The sequence below is a fragment of the Chiloscyllium punctatum genome, chromosome 3 (assembly GCF_047496795.1).
Source record: "Chiloscyllium punctatum isolate Juve2018m chromosome 3, sChiPun1.3, whole genome shotgun sequence".
Classification (NCBI taxonomy): Eukaryota; Metazoa; Chordata; class Chondrichthyes; order Orectolobiformes; family Hemiscylliidae; genus Chiloscyllium; species Chiloscyllium punctatum.
In genome coordinates this window covers 127,314,077-127,338,656 of record NC_092741.1, presented here as the reverse complement: position 1 = coordinate 127,338,656, position 24,580 = coordinate 127,314,077, and the positions used below count along the sequence as shown (strand labels likewise).

General features: G+C 40.8%; 1 protein-coding gene across 3 annotated transcripts in view; it reads left to right on the top strand.

Moving 5' to 3' along the window:
• Positions 1 to 24,580, top strand: part of LOC140464913 (CUB and sushi domain-containing protein 1-like) — a 2,358,623-nt gene that overhangs the window by 2,318,438 nt on the left and 15,605 nt on the right. For all 3 annotated transcript variants that reach the window (XM_072560545.1, XM_072560536.1, XM_072560527.1), the window contains 3 exons: positions 7,102 to 7,167; positions 10,759 to 10,920; positions 21,146 to 21,258. In XM_072560545.1, coding sequence (XP_072416646.1) covers positions 7,102 to 7,167; positions 10,759 to 10,920; positions 21,146 to 21,258 — 341 coding nt within the window. The remainder of the gene's footprint in view (positions 1 to 7,101; positions 7,168 to 10,758; positions 10,921 to 21,145; positions 21,259 to 24,580) is intronic.

The window sequence follows — 24,580 nt, the reverse complement described above, 5'->3', positions numbered from 1 at the left end:
TATGACTAGGAGGTCATGAGACACAAACATTATGAAAAACAGTGCCATTACTACTTAGTAACATTGAAACAAGAGAGTACCATTGCTGAAAGAATAAGTTGAATTCAGTGCCTGATGATCACAAAGCAAAGGATAGTAAATGTCTATGAATTCAATGTAATGCACCCATCAGCTGATCTACATTTTAACTTTGTATTTGGGATTCAAAGTAGCATCTTGGAAGTATTACCATGTGGTCATGGGGAACACTAGATTATGGGATGCTGTTTTAGAATATGAAGTCTCCTTTCTAAGATGGAAATGCTGAGGAGTTATTTTCTCCCCGAGGGTCAGAAAGTATAAAGACAGGGTCACTGAATTTACTCAAGATTGAGTTTGACAGATTTTTGATAGGTGAAAGATTATGGAGCAGAGACTGGAAAGAGAAGTTGAAAACACAACCAGATTGACCATAATTTAGTCAAATGGAAGAGTAGACTTGAAGAGCTGAATGGCATACGCCTGGTCTTAAGTCTTACGTGTTGATCAGTTTTTGTCATTCATTATTCTAGACTTTTGTTAACTGCCATCAGAAAGACCCTCTAAATAATACACATAAATGACACACTTTAACCTAACAAATCCTACTTAATTGACAGTCTGATAGTTGGAGAATTATTTACATGTTTCATCCTTCTGAGTATAATATCCCTCAAGTCTACAGTCTCTCTCTCTCTCTCTCTCCGAGTGCAATATATCACACTAATAATTATGTGTTACTGCATATGCTTAATGATGACAAATTGCCAATTATTATACAACTTCTTTTTGACAACTTTTGCTGTTCATTGGCTGGTGTGACTTCCTGTGAAGTTGCTAAAAATATAAAATTGTTTAACATTTCCCATGCAGATGACCAGAAATCTCATGTTTAAAAAATGCATTGTTTATCAACTGAATAAAATAAACTGTTGTCGGAGGGGACACATGTAAGACTATTTCTCTAATACATGCCCGAGTTATTATTCAGATTTTTATAATTATGCACAGATGGTTTCTTTATTATTAGCAGCAAAACCTTTCTCCAGTGTCAAGATCCAAATTAGGAATGCATTACTGTGACGGTGCCATACACTGTAATGTTTTCACCATAACCTCTAATTTCTTCCCCTGTCCTAAGTAGACTGTCAGATCTTTTCCAAGACTCACATTAAGGAGGTGACAAGCACTCTCCTATCCATCCCCTCACTGTAACTTCTATTGATTCTGGGTCAGTGGCACAATGAGAATTTGTGTTTTATTATGGCCTGTAGTCAAAATGCATTTGTGTGAGTTGCTTATGGTTTGCAGTTCATTCAATGGCTTTTATTTTGGATGCTCTTTCTCATGGAATACATCTGACCTGATGAGTTTCTGCAGTTAACCTTTATAAACAGGTATAAACAAGGCTGTCTAGATCTATTATGAGTCCAAATTCATTATGACCCGAGAGGTGATTTACCCCAATTATATTGGTTTCAAAAGCAAGCTTTAGAAATGATTTATTCTCAAGCTCTTGTCCCTGAGATTGTAACATGATGGCTAACAAACACCATTGCATGCTAGATACCAAATGAAAATGCAAAAGCAGTGCAACGTTAAGTGATTTGCAGCCCACTCAATGGCTTTTTACAATGATATTTCAGATGGTATTGCTTATGGAGTATCTCTGATCTGATGAGCTTCTGCAGTTAACCTTTATAAACAGGTACAAACAAGGCTGTCTTGATCTATTATGAGTCCAGAGTTGCTCTTCCAAAGCGGCAGTGGGCTGGCCTGTACAGCCTGTGTTGTAAATTTTCACATGTTTAGAGATGAGAGAGCCAAAGCATTTATGTTTTATTATGAGGAATCATCACAACACAACAAGGGTTGATGAAACTCATTTCATATTACAGTATTCTGACACCATTGAGTTTTGATGTGTGTGCTGCCAATAGAGAAGAAGGAAGGTAACTCGGCCGATGTATCACAGTGTAGTTCAGCTTCTTTGCAGTTCATGCTGACAAACTGGGAAAGTTTCACACGTGATTAGGATTACCTATATTTTAGTGAGGTATTGACTTGAATTTCTGGCCATGTCTTCAGCCAAGGTTGCTATAACATAAGATGTGTTGCAGCCATCTTCAAAGCTGTAACATCCATTCTTAAAAGGATACCTTTTCCTTGGAATTTATAATATCTTCATGCCTCTTCTGGGCTTAACAGTTGCCACAGATAGATATGGATTGGGTTAACCTCCAGGCAAGACTTGAAGTGGCCCCTTCTGTGGTGGTGGGTAGAGTTGCTGCATTCTGATTGCAAATGGAGTCGATGAAGAAACCATCAGATGTCACCTCAGTGTTGTGGAAGTTCCTCAATCTCTTGCTGCACTGAACACTTAATAGAAAACATTTACATCACAGCAAAGACATGCATAGTGTGTGTGTGTGCGTGTGCGTGTGTGTGTGTGTGTGTGTGTGTCAGATCATCCAGCTGTTTTCCATCTCTTTCTACCTTGTCTCTGGGTCAGCTGCTGTGAACTTGCCATTGCTGTCACAGTAGAACACAATGCTTATGAAACAGGACAAACTGCAGCTGGGAGGTAGGATGCTGTTACAGCCTGCATGCCCCTGTCGGTTAGCAAAAATGCTTTTCTCCTCAGTAATTAGATTTTTTAAAATTTCATATATTTACATACCAGGCTGTTGGGAGCAGAATTTCAACTGGTTGTCATTTTGTTGTGAGAAACACTCAAGGAAGACATTTAACTGTAAGCATTTGAGGGAAAGATGAGACAAATAGTGATCAGTGAAAGCAAAAAAAAAACTGGACTTGAGACATCATTATTTCTGTTGGCTTTTGCATTGTATTGCAATTTCTTGGAAAATGTGGAACTTTTTTGAATAAAATGATAAATAACCAACATCTTGCTACTACATTGGATCTAAGTGATTTCAAAGCTTGCTTTATACTTATCACAGAATCACATGTACTTGAAGCAATTCCATGCTTGACTTGATTTGCAGTACTGTGGAACTTGCCTCTTGTATTCCTAGTGAGTCTCAGATGTTCATCCAGTACTGTCACTTTACTTTCAGAGAGATTACTGTGTTTTGTGTGGCGATGACCTCTGACATTGAAGGAGCACTGGTGTAGCTGGTTGGCGTTTACATGGAGTAGACTTGAGTTCAATTCTATACTATCAGCACACTTCCTGAAAGCAACAAGTGACTGTGGCAAGATCACCTCAGATATATATATAGGGCCATCAGAATGATTACAAATATATCATTATATATCTTCAAGAGGGAGCTGGACATGTCTAAAGGGATCAAGGGTTATGCAGAGAAAGCGGGGTTGAAATACTGAGATTACACAATTAGCCATGACCATATTGAATGATAGTGCAAGCTCAATGGACCAAACAACCCATTCCTGCACCTGTTTTCTATGTCTCAATACACAATGGCCCTTCCTCTATAATCTTCTGAAGCTGACAAATTGGCCTAGGTTATTACTAAATGTGCTGTCTGATGCATGAACAGAGCACATCTGGGTGTAAGTTCGTTGGTTCAAGTAACCAGCCATGGGAATTACATACGACAGTTTTTGCCCTTTACCATTATCGCATGTATTATAATATTTTCATATCAATGACATTTCTACTTCCTCCAAATGTATTAACTTCACTTGTTCTATTCACAATAATAGTTTAAATGGTTTCCCAAGCTGTTGTACTAAAGCATATTGAGTCTTGGAGATGTACAGCACGGAAACAGACCCTTCGGTCCAACTCATCCATGCCAACCAGATAGCCTAACCTAATCTAAGTCCTATTTGCCAGCACTTGGCCCATATCCCTCTAAACCCTTCCTATATATATACACACACACATCCTTTTAAATGCTGCAATTGTAACAGCCTCCACCACTTCCTCTTGCAGCTCATTCCAGACACGTACCATTCTCTATGTGAAAGGGTTGCCCCTTTGGTCCCTTTTATATCTTTTCCCTCTCACCTTAAACCTATATGCCCTCTAATTCTGGACTTATCTACCCCAGGCAAAAGACTTTGTCTATTTTTCCTATCCATTCCCTCATGACTTCATAAACCTCTGTACAGTCACCCCTCAACCTCTGATGCTCCAGGGAAAACAGCCCCAGCCTATTCAGCCTCTCCCCATAGCTCAAATCCTCCAACCCTGGCAACATCCTTGGAAATCTTTTCTGAACCCTTTCAAGTTTCACAGCATCTTTCCAATAGGATGAAGACCAGAATTGCACGCAATATTCCAAAAGTGGCTGAGCCAATGTCCTGTACAGCCACAATATGACTTCATCACTCCTATATTTCAATACTCTGACCAATAAAGGAAAGCATACCAAATGCCTCCTTCACTATCCTACCTATCTGCAACTCTACTTTCAAAAAACTATGAACCTATACTCCAAGGTGCCTTTGTTTAGCAACACTCCCTAGGACCTTAGCATTAAGTGTATAAGTCCTGCAATGATTTGCTTTTCAAAAACGTAGCACCTCACATTTATCTAAATTAAACTCCATCTGTGACTCCTTAGCCCATTGGCCCATCTGATCAAGATCCTGTTGTACCCTGAGGTAACACTCTTTGGTGTCACGTACACCTCTAATTTTAGTATTATCTGCAAACTTACTAATTATACCTCCTATGTTCATATCCAAATCATTTATATAGATGACGAAAAGTAGTGGACCCAGCTCCGACCCTTGTGGCACTCCACTGGTCACAGACCTCCAGTCTGAAAAGCAACCCTCCACCACCACCCTGTTTTCTACCTTTGAGTCAATTCTGTTTCCAGATGGCTAGTTCTCCCTTTATTCCATGAGATGCATCCCTGCTAACCAGTCTCCCACAAACGCCTTACTGAAGTCCATATAGATCATGTCCACCACTCTGTCCTCTTGACCTTGCCTGATTTTAATTGCAGCACCACCATCAGCCATGAATTCACCTGCCAAGCTCAAAGCTCTGGAATTCTCCACTAACCTCTTGCCTTTTCACGTGTACATTTTTTTATTTCCCTTGAATACACTCCTGCAAGGTCTTGTGGCCTGCTGGTAGTGTCCCTTCATCTGGGCCAGAAGCTCCAGGTTCAACTCCAAATGACCATGCAAGATGTGTCATAAAACAACTAAGCAGGTCCATCATTTTAATCTGCAAATCCTTCAGATGTACCTTTGACAGGCAGTAAGAGCAGGAGTGTTCCCTGGTCAGCCAGAACCATGCATAGCTGCAGCAGGACTCCACACACACATTCTTGCCATGAGCATCTATGACCATAAGACAGAGGAGTGGAATTTGGCCATTCAGTCCATTGAGTATGCTCTGCCATTCAGTGAGATCATGGCTGATCTGATCAACTTCCTTTTCCTGCCTTTCCCCCCAGACCTTTGATTCCATCACTGATTAAAAATCTCAGCTTTAAATAATGACCAAGCCTTGACAGACCTCTGCAGTAAAGAATTCCACAGATTCACTACCCTTTGGCAGAAAAGTTTCCTCATCGCTATAATATGTCTGTAATGTGCGACCCCTTATTCTGTGTTTATGCCGTCTGGTCTTAGATTCTCCAACAAGGTGAAAACAAACTTTCCACATCTACCCTATCATATCCTCTAAGATTCGTACATGTTTCAGCAAGGCTGCCTCTCATTCTTCTCTATTCTAGCAAATGCAGGCTCAATCTACTCAGCTTCTCATAAGATAGTCCCTCCATCAATCCAGTGAACCTTCTGTAGGACTCTCCACATCCTCATTCTGAGAAAGTATCCCATACACGTAATCTACCTCACTGTCCAAACTTTTATTAATCTGATCTGATGTCTCCTTATCTACTTCTATATTACATCCTATTTTATAATGTGTGCGTGAGGTGCCTTGAACAGTTCACTACATTAAAGATATTGACTTATCACAACTATGGTTTTGCTTTCTCCCCCTCCTTTCCTTTATTCACACCAGCTTAGAAACGTCTTTATTCTTTTTGATTTTTAGTTATGGCCAATGGTTAGAGCCAAATGTTAAATTGTTACTTTTTCATCAATAATTAATGACCTGCCTTGAGTTTCCTGATATTGGAACGGAGATAAGGAGAAACTTCTTCAGCCAGAGATTGATGAATCTGTGGAATTCATTGCCACAGAAGGCTGTGGAGGCCAGCTCATTGAGTATATATAAGACTGAGATAGACAGGTTCTTGAGTATCAAAGGGATGAAGAGTTATGGGGAGGAAGCAGGAGAATGGGGTTGATAAATGGCAGGTGATTGAATGGCAGAGCAGACTCAATGGGCTGAACAGCCTAATTTTTGCTGCTGTGTCTCATGGTCTTATAGGAAGAGTGAATACTGAGGTGTGCCTTAAGCCCCACCCATAACGATGATGGCATAGCTGTCATAAGAAAGCCCATGAACCTGACGAAAGATCAGATTAGAATGTCAAAGGAGTAAAACCCATCATCACATTCCTCCTCGAAGACATGGTTTCAGAGACTAACATGTCAGCGTACATTGTACACAGTTGTCGACGTGCATAAAATGCGTCTTCTTTAAGTCAACATTCTCCTTTCACAAAACCAGCAAATAGTTTTTCCTCCACCACACTAGACCAAGGAAGCCCCGTTGATCTCCACACTGAAAGAGGATGATGGCAGCAAGCTATGGTGAGCAGTAGCTGATCTGCCATGACGATTGCTCATTGCATCTTTTGTTTTGAATAGTTATTAAAATTGTGACTGATGTCTCTCGAACCAAGGACTATTGTAGAACAACAGTCTGGAAATAGACATGTTTAAAAAGCAGAGCCTTAAGGAATGGTTATTGCTTGTGGTTGTGTTTGAAAATTGAACCAAAATAATTACAAGGAGTGCATGAAATTACCAAATGTTTTGCTTTCACAACAGGTCTATTAATAGAGAGCTGGCTGCTCTAATTGCATTGCTTAACTTAACAGGTGAGATGAAAATGCTTGTCTCTTCATCAGCCTTCAGGATTTAATTGTCCCGCACAGCAGATAATTAATCCTTGTATTTGACAGAACCTAATGGCCTTTCTGTCATTTTCAGCTGGGCCCAAAATAAATGGCAGATCAAAAGGCACTGACTCAGGAAGTCATAAAACTAAAGCTCCAGGTTGGTATTTATTCCAGATTAATTACTCAGCATATGCTACGTTTCAGTAATTTATTTTTTGTAAAAATCTTTTTTCAGAGTGCATTATAAAAGTTGAAGTATTTCAAAAATGCTAAAATATCAGGGCCTTAATATTTGCATATGAGAGTTTTTTTTAGAATGTGATCTTATTTAATTGTGCAGTTTGCTAAATTGTTTTTGCCACGTTAAAGTGAGCACTATATTAATTTTCTATGGTTACAGCAATGTTTGCACTGTTACAGACATAAGGTAAGTGCTACAGTGACTTTTGCCATATCATAGAACATAGAACATAGAACAGTACAGCACAGAACAGGCCCTTCAGCCCATGATGTTGTGCCGACCATTGATCCTCATGTATGCACCCTCAAATTTCTGTGACCATATGCATGTCCAGCTGTCTCTTAAATGTCCCCAATGACCTTACTTCCACAACTGTTGCTGGCAACACATTCCATGCTCTCTCAACTCTCTGTGTAAAGAACCCACCTCTGACATCCCCTCTATACTTTCCTCCAACCAGCTTAAAACTATGACCCCTCGTGTTAGCCATTTCTGCCCTGGGAAATAGTCTCTGGCTATCGACTCTATCTATGCCTCTCATTATCTTGTATACCTCAGTTAGGTCCCCTCTCTTCCTCCTTTTCTCCAATGAAAAATTAAAAATATAATACCTCTTTATAAACCAAGGTGCAAAGGAACTAAATGTTCACCTGTGGGATGGACCGTCATTGGGAGGACAACTGATCGCATAGAATCAGGGCTCACAAACACTGCCCCACCCCCCACCATGCCCCACACACACACCAATCCAATCTTCACTCTCATCTCCTAACTCCTGTCAAGAATCTGAAGAAATTACAAATGTTAATATTGCTAGCATAAAAATAATCCACTGTGAATATATCTGATAACCTCACATACATGGACATTTCCATTTAAACTAGTGAGCAAACTTTGAAAGAATTTCCCAGGAACTTGAAGCTACTCTTGGGCAATTCCCCTGATCTGAAATGCTCTGAAAGTATCCATTTACCAAACCAAAAGGTTCTCTCTAACTTGTTTTGTTAACACAAGGACATGGAAGTAGTGGGAACAGTAGGATATTTGCACTGCAACCTGGCAGTGGTTTTGCAATGTGGACAAACCGAGATAGTTTCAAGTGGAAATGTTTGTGTTAACTGGACACCTTCTTGTTCTTTCATGTAAACAGTGGGCTGGATTTTCTGAGGAGTGACAATCACAACTATGATGACCCTCTGCTCCTGCTTGTCTTCCATTAGCACAGTGCTCTGGCATGAGATTCTAATTATGAGTGTACTTTATATCGAACATGTGCCCCTTATTGTGCAGGATAGTCGGACAGCAGTCCAACCATGTGCCATTTTCACAGCAGTAGTTGTCATTTTTATCGAATCACAGAATCCCTACGATGTGGAAGCGGGCCATTTGGCCCATCGAGTCCACACTGACCCTCCGTAGCGCATCCCACCCAGATCCATCCCTCCTATCCTATCCCTGTAACCCTGCAATTCCCAAGGCCAATCCACCTAGCCTGGATATCTCTGAACACTATTAGCATTTAGCATGGCCAGACTACCTAACATGCACATCTTAAGATTGTGGGAGGAAACCCACACAGACACGAGGACAATGTGCAAACTCCACAGACAGTTGCCTGAGGGTGGAATCGAACGTGAGTCCCTGATGCTGTGAGGCAGCAGTGCTAATCACTGAGCCACCGTGTTCTGTGATGCGAATGTCCAGCAGCACAGACAGCCACTTTGACAGCTGCTGTGAAAGGGTCAGTATGTAATATGTGTTTGGGTTTAAGATGCCTGGTGACTAGAATGCCAAGTGGGTAGAGTGCCAGATAAAGTGATGGAGTGTGATTGGGAAGGTTGGGGTGTGCAAGAATTGTCAGGTTCAGCAGGAAAGATGCAAGTCATGCATGGCAAGGGGGAGGCAAATTGTCAGGTTTGGGATTGAGTCTGGTGGCAGAGATGTATCGGGTTCTGAAGGGTACAGGTTGTTATACTCTGCAGAGAGAAGAGTGGAAGACATTGGTTCCTGGGGTACAGGAGGGGATGTTGGACCAAGTTCAGAATATGTCAAAGATCTAACGTAGTTGTACTTATCGGAGTGGGTGGAGAGTTTAATATTTACAGAAAAATTTGAGTTTTATAGCCATTCCTCAGTAATTATTCACCACAGCAAAACCCTCCAGAGTCCCTGATTTAAATGGATACTTTCAGACCAAACCAGATCAGGGGAATTGCCCAGGAGTAGCTTCAAGTTCCTGGGAAATTCTTTCAGAGTTTGCACATCAGCGATTCTGCAGGATCCTGTCTCCCCTGTACACTGAACAACACCTCCCTAGATTTTGAAAAGTTCATTCTGGATTAGTGGTGCTGGAAGAGCACAGCAGTTCAGGCAGCATCCAAGGAGTTTCGAAATCAATGTTTCGGGCAAAAGCCCTTCATCAGGAATAAAGGCAGTGAGCCTGAAGCGTGGAGAGATAAGCTAGAGGAGGGTGGGGGTGGGGAGAAAGTAGCATAGAGTACAATGGCTGAGTGGGGGAGGGGATGAAGGTGATAGGTCAGGGTGGAGTGGATAGGTGGAAAAGGAGATAGGCAGGTAGGACAAGTCCAGACAAGTCATGGGGACAGTTACTGAGCTGGAAGTTTAGAACTAGGGTGAGGTGGGGGAAGGGGAAATGAGGAAACTGTTGAAGTCCACATTGATGCCCTGGGGTTGAAGTGTTCCGAGGCAGAAGATGAGGCATTCTTCCTCCAGGCGTCTGATGGTGAAGGAGTGGCGGTGAAGGAGACCCAGGACCTCCATGTCCTCGCCAGAGTGGGAGGGGGAGTTGAAATGTTGGGCCACAGGGCGGTGTGGTTGATTGGTGCGGGTGTCCCGGAGATGTTCCCTAAAGCGCTCTGCTCGGAGGCATCCAGTCTCCTCAATGTAGAGGAGACTGCATCGGGAGCAACGGATACAATAAATGATATTAGTGGATGTGCAGATAAAACTTTGGATGTGGAAGGCTCCTTTAGGGCCTTGGATGGATGTGAGGGAGGAGGTGTGGGCGCAGGTTTTACAGTTCATCCGGTGGCAGGGGAAAGTGCCAGGATGGGAGGATGGCGTGTAGGGGGGCGTGAACCTGACCAGGTAGTCACGGAGGGAATGGGTCTTTGCGGAAAGCGGAAAGGGGTGGGGAGTGAAATATATCCCTGGTGGTGGGGTCTTTTTGGAGGTGGCGGAAATGTCGGCGGATGATTTGGTTTATGCGAAGGTTGGTAGGGTGGAAGGTGAGCACCAGGGGCGTTCTGTCCTTGTGACGGTTGGAGGGGTGGGGTCTAAACTTTGAAAAGTTCAGGCGAGTGTTGGGAATGATTCTATTTCTCTGAGGGAACCGATTGATGTCATATGCGCTCTCTGAAAGCAGTGTCTCTTATCATTATTGCCCTGCAGATTGTCTCTGGCAAATACTTTTCTTAAATTTGTTGTATGTTTGCTAATGTGATTTCAATTCAGCTCCTATGACCAAATCTTCATTTATTCCTTTAGTTCCTCCAGATGTATTTGCTCCAAATTCTATATGGAAGGGCTTCTATGAATACCTTGGAAAGAAACAACCGGCAACATTAACTGTTGATTATTTTAATATTTCCAATGGTCGTGTCAATGTTACATTCATCGAACACAGCAACATGGCATTAAAGCTGTCGGGTAGGTTTTCAACTCCTGTGGTCCAGGTAACATTGATCAGGTCTGTATTGCAATTTTCCTCGACAACGAAATAGCTTCACTGGTTGAAACCTGTTTTAAACTGACGAAAGAGTTGTACGAGGTGGAGTGTAAAGTGAAGCAGAGGTTCTAAGATCTTGCTGAGAGCAAAAGATACATGTTTGAATGTAATTCAGGGGGGTGCAGGATGTGCAGAGACAGAATAAGAAAGCAACCCATGACACCATGTCAAGTTTTTGTCACAGTCCACGAGAGCAATTATTGTAGAGCACCACAGGAATATTTGCGAATAAAAAGTCGAGTAAGATCTGTATAGTTAATTAAGGATCACATGATTTGTATTTAAGTTGACCTCACAGTAAATCAGTCCCAGTTTCTGACCTGATCAGAGTAGCGGCTCTTATGTTGCAGTGATGGTGTCCCTGCCCCCAGGGGTAGGAAACCTGGTTTCAAGCCCCACTTTCTCCAGAGGTGTGTCATAGCATACATAAATAAAAACAGAAATTGCTGGAAAAGCTCAGCACGTCTGGTAGCATCTATAGAGAGAAGTCAGAATTAGCTTTTCAGGACCAATGACCCTTCTTCAGAACTCATGTGTCATAATGTGTCTGAGCAGGTTGATTGGAAATGTCTATGGCCTGAATGGATCAAATCTGCCAATCTATATTGATGCTAATCTGTCAATCCATGGCAGTATTATTCCTTCATGATGTCCCCACAGTTACATGCAATGATATCTTCATGCAGCCTTATTTCTGGGCAGATTAGCCAGTTAATATCCCAATAGGAACATTGTCATAATGCCCTTTGTCATAAGCTAGAATTAATGTATAGAGTCGATAAGATATGGAGCTGGAAAAAGCGCAGCAGGTCAAGCTGCATCAGAAGAGAAGGAGAGTCAACATTTTAGGCAGGACCCTTCAGAAATGTCAACTCTCCTGCTCCACAGATGCTCCTTGACCTGCTGTGCTTTTTCCAGCTCCACATTTTATTGATGCTGACTTTTCAGCATCTGCAGTCCTCACTATCTCCAAACATAAATGTATAAACTGACTGGGTTGAAATCTGATTCTTTCGAGGAGCCGATGTCCTGCTATTTCTGGAACTTTCTTTTGTAATGAAGATTGGAGAAGTTGAAGACAGGGCGAGGACAATGAAAAAAAGAGCTAACTCTACTATTTATCAGTCTAATAGATTTTCAAATTCATTTACAATAATCAAATGCCAAATAATTCATATGCTGATGCTATCCAGTGTATTTTCCGGTTGAAGCTTATAGTTGAAAAGTAAATGGTTAATTTACTTCAGTTTAAATTCAAGATTTAGAAAAAACATCATCAATTTGGACTCTGTCGCAGCTCTTAAATGACTATACTCATGACATTTGGGATTATGGGGTATATTATGATTTAAAACTACCTGACCTTTGGAAAGCAATTATTAAAAGTTACTTTTAAGTATGATTGAAATGAGGGAATTCAGTTTCATGGACCTGGGCTGCAAAATTTGGATCTGTGGCACCGCTCATGTTAAAACAGGAACTCTGAGGTGAACAAATACCTGGCACTGGTGATATCTGGCATCTCTTATGGCATAGTGTTAGTGTTTACCTTTGGGCCACGTGGTCCTGGTTCAAGTCTCACCTTCTACAGATGTGTGTAAAAATATCTCTGAACTGGATGGTGAGACATATCGATGATCTGGGCATCCCATGTGTTTGCCACATGCATGTGGGCAATTTCAATAATTGTCGAACAGAGATTTGACTCTCAACGTGCCACTTTGAGCCCAGTAAAGCCTGTTAATGGCCTTCCTTAAAGCTACACAGCTCAACTGAAACATATGTTCAACTGCATGAGGAAGTCCCCACCAGCGATATTTAAAGGCGTCACTATGGAACTTTTAGGTGCAAAGACTTCCTTTTGCTGATGCACAGTGAATGGAAATACTGTCTTCATTGTTGTTAGATGAGCTGTTGAAAGTTGTTTGAGTCAGTGGAGAACAATGTGAGGCATTCATGCATAAAACCTGCCCTCGATCATTGAGAGGCTTCAGATGATACTTCATTTGTTAGGTTGGAACTGGATTCCTCTGTACTTGTTGACAGTGACAAATGGATAAATGTCAGGCCTTGTCAATGCACACAGTGTTTCTGCGTTGCACACCTATCAGCCTCCTTGGTGCTCTTCCTGTCCTCAGTTGCAGCATTCAGCTAAAACGTCAACCATGGTGGAGCAGACATTCGCATGATTCTTTCTCCCTGGAGTCCAGTCATGCCCATTAATTTTCTATGTGCAAACACTGCCATGATATCACTCGCTTTAAATTGCCAATGACTGAGCTGAAGGTTATGATTCTCAGATGTCTCCTTTAGTGTTCACCATTCACCAGGTTACAACAGCTCTTAGATATCTGAAAGCATAAATGCAGAAAGGTAAATGTGAGGGAAAGTTGAGTGAATAGAAAGCAAGAAGTCCCCAATGCCATCTTGTATTTGAAATGAATAATGACAAAATGGATTTTGAGAAGGTGAAAAGGGAGGAACATGCTGTCATCCTAGATGGCTGCAGTGCTGCATGGTGAAACAACTTCAGTGACTTACATCCCAATAATTCACCACACTGTCTCCTCTAAGGGCTTCAGGAGCTACCTCATCCAAACAGTTTATCTGTATGTGACCTTGGCCTACAAGGTAATAATATGATTGGGGTGTGTTGCAATGCATTTCAATGTATCATGTTTGATTGTCATGGCTGACTATTCCCAAGGAAATATGTGCAAACTGTGAGAAGCAGCTGGTGGCATTAATAAGTTTGTCAGTGAGCAGAAGCACAAGACTGTGAGGCATAAGTGGCACTTGATGAAGATTGCCACTGGCTTAGAGGTTTTGGGGTGGGTCAGGGCTTTTGACACAATCAGTGATTTCAGTACCGATTATGTCCATTTTAAAAGAACATTGCATGCCCCTTCCCTCAAAGTTTCCACTGAACTTCATTTGCAGATCATCAGTTGCAAAGTCTGTCATGAAAGAGCACAATTGGACAGCATATAAAATGATACTTTACAACAAACTCTGCTTGTATACTGTCCTTTGATTAACAGCTGTGGCTCAGTAGAGTTTGATAATCGAGCTGAAAATTATTTTATCACAAATTTGTTCTGATTTTAAATCACAGTTCCGTCCACCAGCTACGTGTAACACAATTTTAAATAAGAACATGAGTTTTCAGGAAAAAAGGCCTCTGGTTAGATTTGGGTACCATAATGAATGTCTTAGAAAATCTAAATTGCTAAGACATGGAGTTTTTAAAGCACAGAAACAGGTCCTTTAGCACATAGTGTCCACACTGGTTATTAATTCTATTTCCATTTTCCAAGACATGGCCTGCAGCTCATAGAGTCATAGAGATGTACAGCATGGAAACAGACCCTACGGTCCAACCCGTCCACGCCAACCAGATATCCCAACCCAATCTAGTCCCACCTTCCAGCACCCAGCCCATATCCCTCCAAACACTTCCTATTCAAATACCCATCCAAATGCCTCTTAAATGTTGCAACTGTACCAGCCTCCACCACATCCTCTGGCAGCTCAATCCATACACGTACCATCCTCTGTGTGAAAATGTTGCCCCTTAGGTCTCTTTTATATCTTTCCCCTCTCACCCTAAACCTATGCCCTCTAGTTGTGGACTTCCCGACCCCAGGGAAAAGACTTTGTCTATTTATCCTATCCATGCCCCTCATAATTTTGTAAACCTCAATAAGGTCACCCCTCAGCCTCCAACGCTCCAGGGAAAACAGCCCCAGCCTGTTCAGCCTCTCCCTGTAGCTCAAATCCTCCAACCCTGGCAACATCCTTGTAAGTCTTTTCTGAACCCTTTCAAGATTCACAACATCTTTCCAATAGGAAGGGGACCAGAATTGCACACAATATTCCAACAGTGGCCGAACCAATGTCCTGTACAGCCGCAACATGACGTTCAAACTCCTGTTCTCAATACTCTGACCAATAAAGGAAAGCATACCAAACGCCTTCTTCACTATCCTACTTACCTGCGACACCACTTTCAAGGAGCTATGAACCTGCACTCCAAGGTCTCTTTGTTCAGCAATAATCCCTAGGATTTTACCATTAAGTGTATAAGCCCTGCTAAGATTTGCTTTCCCAAAATGCAGCACCTCACATTTATCTAAATTAAACTCCATCTGCCACTTCTCAGCCCATTGGTCCATCTGGTCAAGATCCTGTTGTAATCTGAGATAACCCTCTTCGCTGTCCACTACACCTCCAATTTTGGTGTCATCTGCAAACTTACTAACTGTACCTCTTATGCTCGCATCCAAATCATTTATGTAAATGACAAAAAGTAGAGGACCCAGCACCGATCCTTGTGGCACTCCACTGGTCACAGGCCTCCAGTCTGAAAAACAACCCTCCACCACCACCCTCTGTCTTCTACCTTTGAGCCAGTTCTGTATTCAAATGACTTGTTTTCCTTGTATTCCATGAGTGCTAACCTTGTTAATCAGTCTCCCATGGGGATCCTTGATGAAAGCCTTACTGAAGTCCATATAGATCACATCTACTGCTCTGCCCTCATTAATCCTCTTTGTTACTTCCTCAAAAAACTCAATCAAATTTGTGAGACATAATTTCCTATGCACAAAGCCATGTTGACTATCCCTAATCAGTCCTTGCCTTTCCAAATGCATGTATATCCTGTCCCTCAGGATTCCCTCCAACAACTTGCCCACCACCAAGGTCAGGCTCACTGGTCTATAGTTCCCTGGCTTGTCTTTACCGCCCTTCTTAAACAGTGGCACCACGTTTGCCAACCTCCAGTCTTCCGGCACCTCACCTGTGACTATCGATGATACAAATATCTCAGCAAGACGCCCAGCAATCACTTCTCTAGCTTCCCACAGAGTTCTAGGGTACACCTGATCAGGTCCTGGGGATTTATCCACCTTAATCTGTTTCAACACATCCAGCACTTCCTCCTCTGTAATCTGGACATTTTGCATGATGTCACCATCTATTTCTCTACAGTCTATATCTTCCATATACTTTTCCACCGTAAATACTGATGCAAAATACTCATTTAGTATCTCCCCCATTTTCTGCGGCTCCACACAAAGGCCGCCTCGCTGATCTTTGATGGGCCCTATTCTCTCCCTAGTTACCCTTTTTTGTCTTTAATGTATTTGTAAAAACTCTTTGGATTCTCCTTAATCCTATTTGCCAAAGCTATCTCATGTCCCCTTTTTGCCTTCCTGATTTCCCTCTTAAGTATACTCCTACTTCCTTTATACTCTTCTAAGGATTCACTCGATCTATCTTGTCTATACCTGACATATGTTTCCTTCTTTTTATTAACCAAACCCTCAATTTCTTCAGTTATCCAACATTCCCTATACCTACCAGCCTTTCCTTTAATCCAAATAGGAATATACTTTCCCGGAATTCTCGTTATCTCATTTCTGAAGTCTTCCCTTTTTCCAGCCGTCCCTTTACCTGCGAACATCTGCCCCCAGTCAGCTTTCAAACGTTCATGCCTAATGCCATCAAAATTGGCCTTTCACCAATTTAGACCTTCAACTTTTAGATCTGGTCTATCCTTTTCCATCATTAATTTAAATCTAATAAAATTATGGTCGCTGGCCCCAAAGTGCTCTCCCACTGACACCTCAGTCACCTGCCCTGCCTTATTTCCCAAGATTAGGTCAAGTTTTGCACCTTCTCTAGTTGGCACATCCACCAATGGAATCAGAAAATTGTCTTGTACGCACTTAACAAATTCCTCTCCATCTAAACCTTTAAGACTATGGCAGTCCCAGTTGATGTTTGGAAAGTTAAAATCTCCTACCATACCTACCCTATTATTCTTAAAGATAGCTGAGATCTCCTTACAAGTTTGTTTCTCAATTTCCCTCTGACTATTAGGGGGTCTATAATACAATCCCAATAAGGTGATCTTCCCATTTTTATTTCTCAGTTCCACCCAAATAACTTCCCTGGATGTATTTCCGGGAATATCCTCCCTCAGCACAGCTGTAATGCTATCCCTTATCAAAAATGCCACTCCTCCTCCTCTCTTGCCTCCCTTTCTATCCTTCCTGTAGCATTTGTATCCTGGAACATTAAGCTGCCAGTCCTGCCCATCCCTGAGCCATGTTTCCGTAATTGCTATGATATCCCAGTCCCATGTTGCTAACCATGCCCTGAGTTCATCTGCCTTCCCTGTTAGGCCCCTTGATTGAAATAAATGCAGTTTAATTTATTAGTCCTAACTTGTCCCTGCCTGCCCTGACTGTTTGACTTGCTTCTGTTCTAAACTGTACCAGTCTCCAATTGATCTCTTTCCTCACTATCTCCTGGGTCCCACCCCAGTTTAAATCCTCCTGAGCAGCTCTAGCAAATCTCCCTGCCAGTATATTAGTCCCCTTCCAATTTAGGTACAATCCATCTTTCTTGTGCAGGTCACTTCTACCCCAAAAGAGATTCCAATGATCCAAAAATGTGAATCTTTCTCCCATACAGCAGCTCCTCAGCCATGCATTCATCTGCACTATCCTCCTATTCCGGCCCTCACTAGCTCGTAGCACTAGGAGTAATCCATATATTACTACTCTTGAGGACCTCCTTTTTAAATTTCTGCCTAACTCTCTGAAATCTCCCTTCAGAATCTCAACCTTTTCCCTTCCTGTGTCGTTGGTTCCAATGTGGACATTGACCTCTTGCTGGTCCCTCTCCCCCATGAGAACATTCTGCACCCTTGCTGAGATACCCTTGATCCTGGCACCAGGGAAAGAACACACCATTCTGCTTTTTCTCTGCTGGCCACAGAAACGTCTGTCTGTACCTTGGACTAGAGAATCCCCTCACACAATTGATCTCTTGGAACCGGATGTACCCCTCGTTGCATTAGAGCCAGTCTCAATACCAGGAACTTGGCTGTTCATGCTACATTCCCATGAGAATCCATCACCCCCTACATTTTCCAAAACAGCACACCTGTTTAAAATGGGTATATCCACAAAAGACTTCTGCATTAGCTGCTTACCTCTCTTACCTTTCCTGGAGTTAACCCATCTATATGACTGTATCTGAGTCTGCCCCCCCTTCCTATAACTGTCATCCATCACATACTGTTGCTGTTGCAGATTCCTCATCGCTTCTAACTGTCTCTCCAACCGATCCATTCGCTCTGATAAGATTCACAACCAACAGCATTTATGGCAAATATAGTCCGCAGTAACCCTTAAACTCTCTTTAAGCTCCCACATCTGACAAGAAATACATATGAATCTATCAAAGGCCATTTTTACTCCTTCACAATCTACAGAAATTAACATCATTCTATTCCTCTGCAAAACACTGCCCCCTGTTAAATTAATAGTTATGGCTTATATTTTAAGTTTAATCAAGAGACATATCTCCAAAAACACATAATCAAGAAAGAACCCATTCTACTCACTACTGCATATTCTCTGTAGGCCACATTTAAACAACGATTAACTTATCTGATTCTGTGCTGTGAACTTTGCCCAACAGTTCCTCCAAGATCAGTTGTAAATTTCACTGTTTGTTAATTTTCCCAGACACACTCCGATGTCCAATGATACATGAATTCAAACAGCAAAGGCAGTAACTGTGCAGGTTTTCTCTCTCTCTCTCTCTCTCTCTCTCTTGCACTGACCTCACCATGTGCTCCCTTTGTCTGTTCATCTCCCTTTTAAAACTGCTGTTATCTTGCCTTTTTCCTCCAAAGTTCCAAATCAATTCAACAGCATATAAAAAGTAATTGCTGCTCCTGGAATTCAAGGAAATCACTTCCAGCACCTAAAATACCTCAGTAAAGGAGCAGCTGTTACAGCCAGAAAGTTTTCCCGTCCTCCATCTTGGATTACCCAGATATGCTGTAGTATTACAATGCTTATCTGAATACTTTTTAAATATCTTTAGAGTTTCTGCCTTTTCCACCAGAGTTCCAGCTATTAACCACCCTCTGGATAAAAACATTTTACCTCAAATCTCCTCTCAACTTCCTGTGCCCAACCTTTAAACTGTAACCCCTGGTTATTGACTTTTCTACAAAGTGTTAATGTTTCTCCCTGTCTATCCTGGTTATGCCCCTCAGAACAGATTTCCTCTTCAGCCTGCTCTGTTCTAGGCAAAAAACAACCCTACCTTATTTAATCTCTCTTTATAGCTGAAACATGCAGGCACAGACAGCATCCCGATGAATCTCCACTGCACTTTCTCCTGTGCAATCATATCCTTCTATAGTGTGGTGACCAGAACTGCACACAGTACTTCAGGTGTGGTCGAATATCTCCTTGTTCTTATGTTCAATGATGTTATTTTCAAAGGCAAGTATCCCATCTGCCTTCTACACAACTTTACTTGACCTGATGCCTTCAAGGATCTATGGACATGCATACCAAAGTTCCGTCTGATCCTCTGTATCTTGTGGGGTCCTACCATTCAACATTCACTCTCTTGCCTTGTTAGTCCTCCCAAAATGCATCACCTCACACTAGCCAAAATTTATCTATCTGTTCCCTTGTGCACAAAAGATTAGTTCAATCTTTAGAGTCCTTTCAAAGACTGACAGAGAAAACCACTGAGCAGCAATTCCCAATGGTTAATTGATTCATTCAGAGAGACTGAAGTTGCCTCAAATACAATTTATGTTTAAAATTCCACAATCTTCCATATTGGTTCCGCCAATCTGATGATTGGTGGGAGAGGATACCATTCTGACGAAGCCAGCCAATCAAGTAATAATTGCAGACCCCAGAATTTAAAGTACAGTTTTTATTCAATTTAAAAACCTGAGAATCTACAAATAATTAATAAGAATTATTAATTGCTCATCTCTGCTACTAAAGTGTTCAGCTGCACAATAAGTACAAATTGTATTCACATTTTCTAAAAAAAAGATTGTGATATTTTCATTTCTACTAATTTTGTATTCAAACTTGTGAATATTATTGGGCATGTCATTCAGGTTCAACCATAGTAGAACTTACTCAGAAATCACTCACTGGTGATTAAAGTGACTGAAGTTAATGTACTTAATATCTGCCCTAAAAGTAGAATATTTCATCAGTTTTTTGTGCACCTATTGTTGATGCAAAGCACTCCCACAGGTCAGGTCATGATATTGACTTAAAGATAGTAAGTAACTTAGGGCATTAATTTAGAATCATCCTTCGAGCCAACATGCAGAGCAAACGTTGATTTCTTCACTTTGAACTGGATTCAAATTTATACCAAGAGACACGGAGACTGTGCTCAAACACAGAGTGACATGATCCATGTTGCATTGAAGTTATTTTTTATTCTGTATACCTTTTACTTGGAAGAAAGTATACTAGCAAGCTATTCTTGTGCCATTCAGAATCAAAATACATCATCCTATATTTTTTGTCCTAATCTTATGAACAAATTTTTAGTGTTGATCACACAGTATTTAAGAAATATTCAAAATTAGAGAAATACAAGTAAGTCCTATTCAATATGGAAAACAATATTAAATTATTTAAATGACGATCATTAGTAAAATTAATTTTGATTTTCAATTCATAATTTTAATCGAGTGGGTTCTTCAGATTTCAGAGCTCCAATGGGATTAAAAATAATGCCATTTGAACACAATTCTTTTAATCCTTTGATTAGGCAATGGTGTCTGATCTTTCAAAACCTCAAACCTTGGAACACCCTCTCCAAGATCCTTCTGTTCTCCACCCTCTTTTAATTTAAAGCAACCTTTAAACTTGCATTCTTTCATCAATATTTTACCAGCACTTCTGATATCTCTTCCATTCTTGTTTAGTTTCATTGTTTGCAAATCCTGTGAAATGACCTTAAGGCTAAAGATATGATGTACAAGCTATTGTCATCCAGTGCAAATAGATCATTTCTATGAGCAGGCCTTACCTTAGGTTTGGAATAATACTTATCTCTCAACATACATCATTAATCAGATAATCTGATTCCATTGATCACTGCCATTTTTGGGCAGATTATCCGCTGTGTGTACTCACTTTGGGAAAATGAGGAAACTTCTGCTGACTGTCTCAAGATCCTGAAAAGTGTCATGGAAATCTTTGAAAATGTCAATTTCTATGTATGACTGCTATCTTTCAATTAAACTGTATTGTTATAAGCGTGATCACTTGTGTGATTTTTCTGTAGGAATCTATAAAAAGGAAGAGACCCGACTTTTTTTAAAGGTCTACCAAATGAAGGGACCTATTGAGATCTTTATAAGCAAGTTCAGAAATGATAACTGGGCTTTGGATGGTCATGTAAGTACATGGTTTCTTGATATTATTCAGTCTGATGATAATTTTGAAGTTGTATCCTATCAAAGAAAGGCAGACCCAGGCTCCTTTACCAGTTCAGTGAACTGACCTATTATGGACTGTGCCAATCAGACCTGTTCTATCCCATCCTGCACAATGAGTTACTTTTGGATATTTGAAATAGCTTCAATGTTGCTAGAATTAGGAGAAAAACAACTTAGTAAAAATTTCCACTCTTGGTGACTATCAAGTGATGGATGCATCAGTGAGGACACCTCCAGCTTAACAACGAGACTGAAAACATATAAATCTGCCAGCAATCAATGGCAAGCTGTGATACGTTAGGACCAATAGACAAGAGTGTGAGTAAAACAATCTCCTTGCATGCTGAAAGACTCTATGAGAGGCATCATTTTGGCTAAACACTGGGCAAGGCTACAAATTTGTCTCTGCAACAAAATCCAGAAGCTTGTAAAATAGTGACTTTGAATAACTTGCAGTTTTGTTGGCCATAATTATAAAAATGTTATCATGGTCCTCCTGCATCTATGTAAAGTGGAGATAGTGTGACATCAAATAGTATCAAACACTGATTTAGCTCCTAAGCTGCAATTTTGGGTCTTGCAGGTTGTGTTAACATCTCTTAACATCCCTCACTTGTATTACAAAGAAAATGAGACTTCCAGGGGAGGAGCGTTTGGCTTTTCTTTGGTAGCTTCAGTGTGAGTGAAAGTACTGAGTTTAACACTGATGGAGGAATTTTAAGAGATTTTTGAATTCTGAAACAGCTTTTTCTGGAATGCGAAGCACAGAGCAATCAGTGAACAAAGCAAACAAAAATAGAAGCTACATACTGAAGATCTGGAATACAACCAGAAATTGCTGAGAAACTCAGCAAGTCTGTCGGCATCCATGAAGACCAAAAAAAACAAAGTTAATGCTAACAATGCAATTGCTACCTTTCTCCAGTAATTTTAATTCTGCTTGTAAGCTGAGTGCTTAAAGTTAAGAATTTGGTACGAACGGGAATTTGGTGTAGGTAAGGATTCGGTGCAGCTTTTTATTTGTTTTCCTTTCCTCTAGTAGCTGGTAACTGTTCTTAATTTGTCTCCCACCTGGGAGACAAAAGAATTTGCTATTACTTTATTAAATTAGTGATGAGTTAACAAATCAAATAACTTAACAATGTTAAATAGACAAGGCAGGTGGCTGCATTCCAGTCTGAGCTGCAGTTACCTGGATTCTGTTCTGGGAGGTAATCAGACACCTCAAGGTAAGTAGAAAGAGATAGCCAATGCACAGTCAGGAAGGCCTGCCTGGGAGCCAGGCAGTTGTAGGAATTCATGTTGTGGTGAAGGAACCCTCGGCATGGAACTTTGACCATCACATATTTGCTACCTCTGTGGACGAGGACAAAGACTACAGTGTGGGTGACCAAACTGATGAGAGCAGCTTGGTGCAGAAAGCTATTCAAGAATATGTTCGCAATAGAGGATGGTATAGTCAATACTGCACTTTTCAGCCACAGCCAGTAGATCCAACATTTGTATCGCCTACTTTGTGCCAGGGTTAAAGACATCCCTACTCAGCTGATAGAAACTTGGAGTGGGTGGAGGAGACTCTGGTTGTCATGATCAATCAAATAACCAATCACATAAGTTGAATGAGCGATGATGTTCTCTTGAAAGAGTTTCAAGACCTGGGGTACAAATTAAAATGCAGAGCATCTTTGGGTTGTCACCTGAACAGCAGGCTAATTTAGGGTCAAGAAGATTAGAGACTTAAAGAAGCCCTGAAAGAGTTGAGAAGTAGGGATTTTGATTTGAGGGTAACTGGTACCAGTGTTAGGTAAAGAAAGGGCTACTCTGTTGGAATGATCTTCCCTTAAACCAAGCTTATATCAAAGTCTGGGGCAGTGAATGAAGCTTTGAGTTAAAAGGTGGAGAGAAGAATTCATACGAAGGGTGACTCCAAAATCTGAAAAAAGGATAATCAAACCAATAGAGCAGCATAGTGATTTGGGTAATAACAAGGAGGACTAGATAGGAAGGAACAGAGTTTAACAGTAATATTGCATTAGCAAATGAAGTTCATTGCAAAGAATAGGAGTTTTAAATAATGTTTAAAGGTTTTATATTTGAATAAACATTCATAACAATTAATGAGCTAATAGCCCAGCAAAAATATAGTCATTCCTCCATATCTATGAGCTCACAAATTTATCTTTTTACAAGTAATCAGTTATTCAAAATCCAAGCATTAAACTCACCTGTCTGCGACCACTTTCACTTCCGTGATAGTCTCGCTCTTACTCTCTGACCTGTTCTAGTATTTGCCCTCAATGAACAAGAGCAGAGGTGCTCACGAGGATGAAGAGGTTGCTGACATCCATTGGATGGAGATAGAGGAGGAGGGCATGTCATTGAGGCAAAGTGGCTGATAGGGAGGGGAAGGCAAGTCTGCACAGTCCTCCACCTCCAACACTCCATTATATTCTATTAATATTAACATTTATTTCAGATGTTTTAGTGTTTATTATTTTAATGCAAAATGCAGCCTAAAAGTAAGAAGCAAAAATTCATAATCTTGGGGTTCAGGAACCAAATTCTATTTTTTACCATAAGTTATTAAACTAAGCACTCACGAATTCATCATTCATTGGAATTGTCGGGAACAGAACTCTCGAAGATATGGAAAAATGACTCTATGTGATTTTGATCTAATCATCATTGCAGATACATAGTTCCCAGCCAACTAGTTTGGGAATAAATAATTCAGGACATAGTACACTTTGGAGAGGGAGACTGAATGGAAGATGAGAAGGTGTAGTCCTGATGATAAAAGATGGTATTAAGACAATGGTGAAGAGAGTACCTTGAATCAGAAGATCAGGTAATATAATCAGTCTGATAGAAATTAGAAATAATATGGATCAGAACACCAATGCTAAGAATAGTTTTCAGACTTCTGAACTGTAGTGATAACATTGGGCAAAGCATTACACAATAAATCATTGCAGCTTGACACAAAAGAATACTGATATTCATGTGAAACTTTTATCTTATCTTCATTATAAATTGGCCAAATCTACTTGGCAAAGGCAATCTGGGAGAAGAATTGGGAGAATACCTTTGAACGTTTCAGGAAACTACTGCATCAATTGGGATAAAGCAGTTTTAAAACTAGCATTATGTAATGTGACAAGTTTGATTAATAATCTTGTGATAAAAGTCCTTTGGGAAGAAAAATAAACTTGATTTCCACATTAAGTTTGAAAGTGATATATTCCAGTCCCAAACAAGAGTATTAAACTGAAACAAAAACC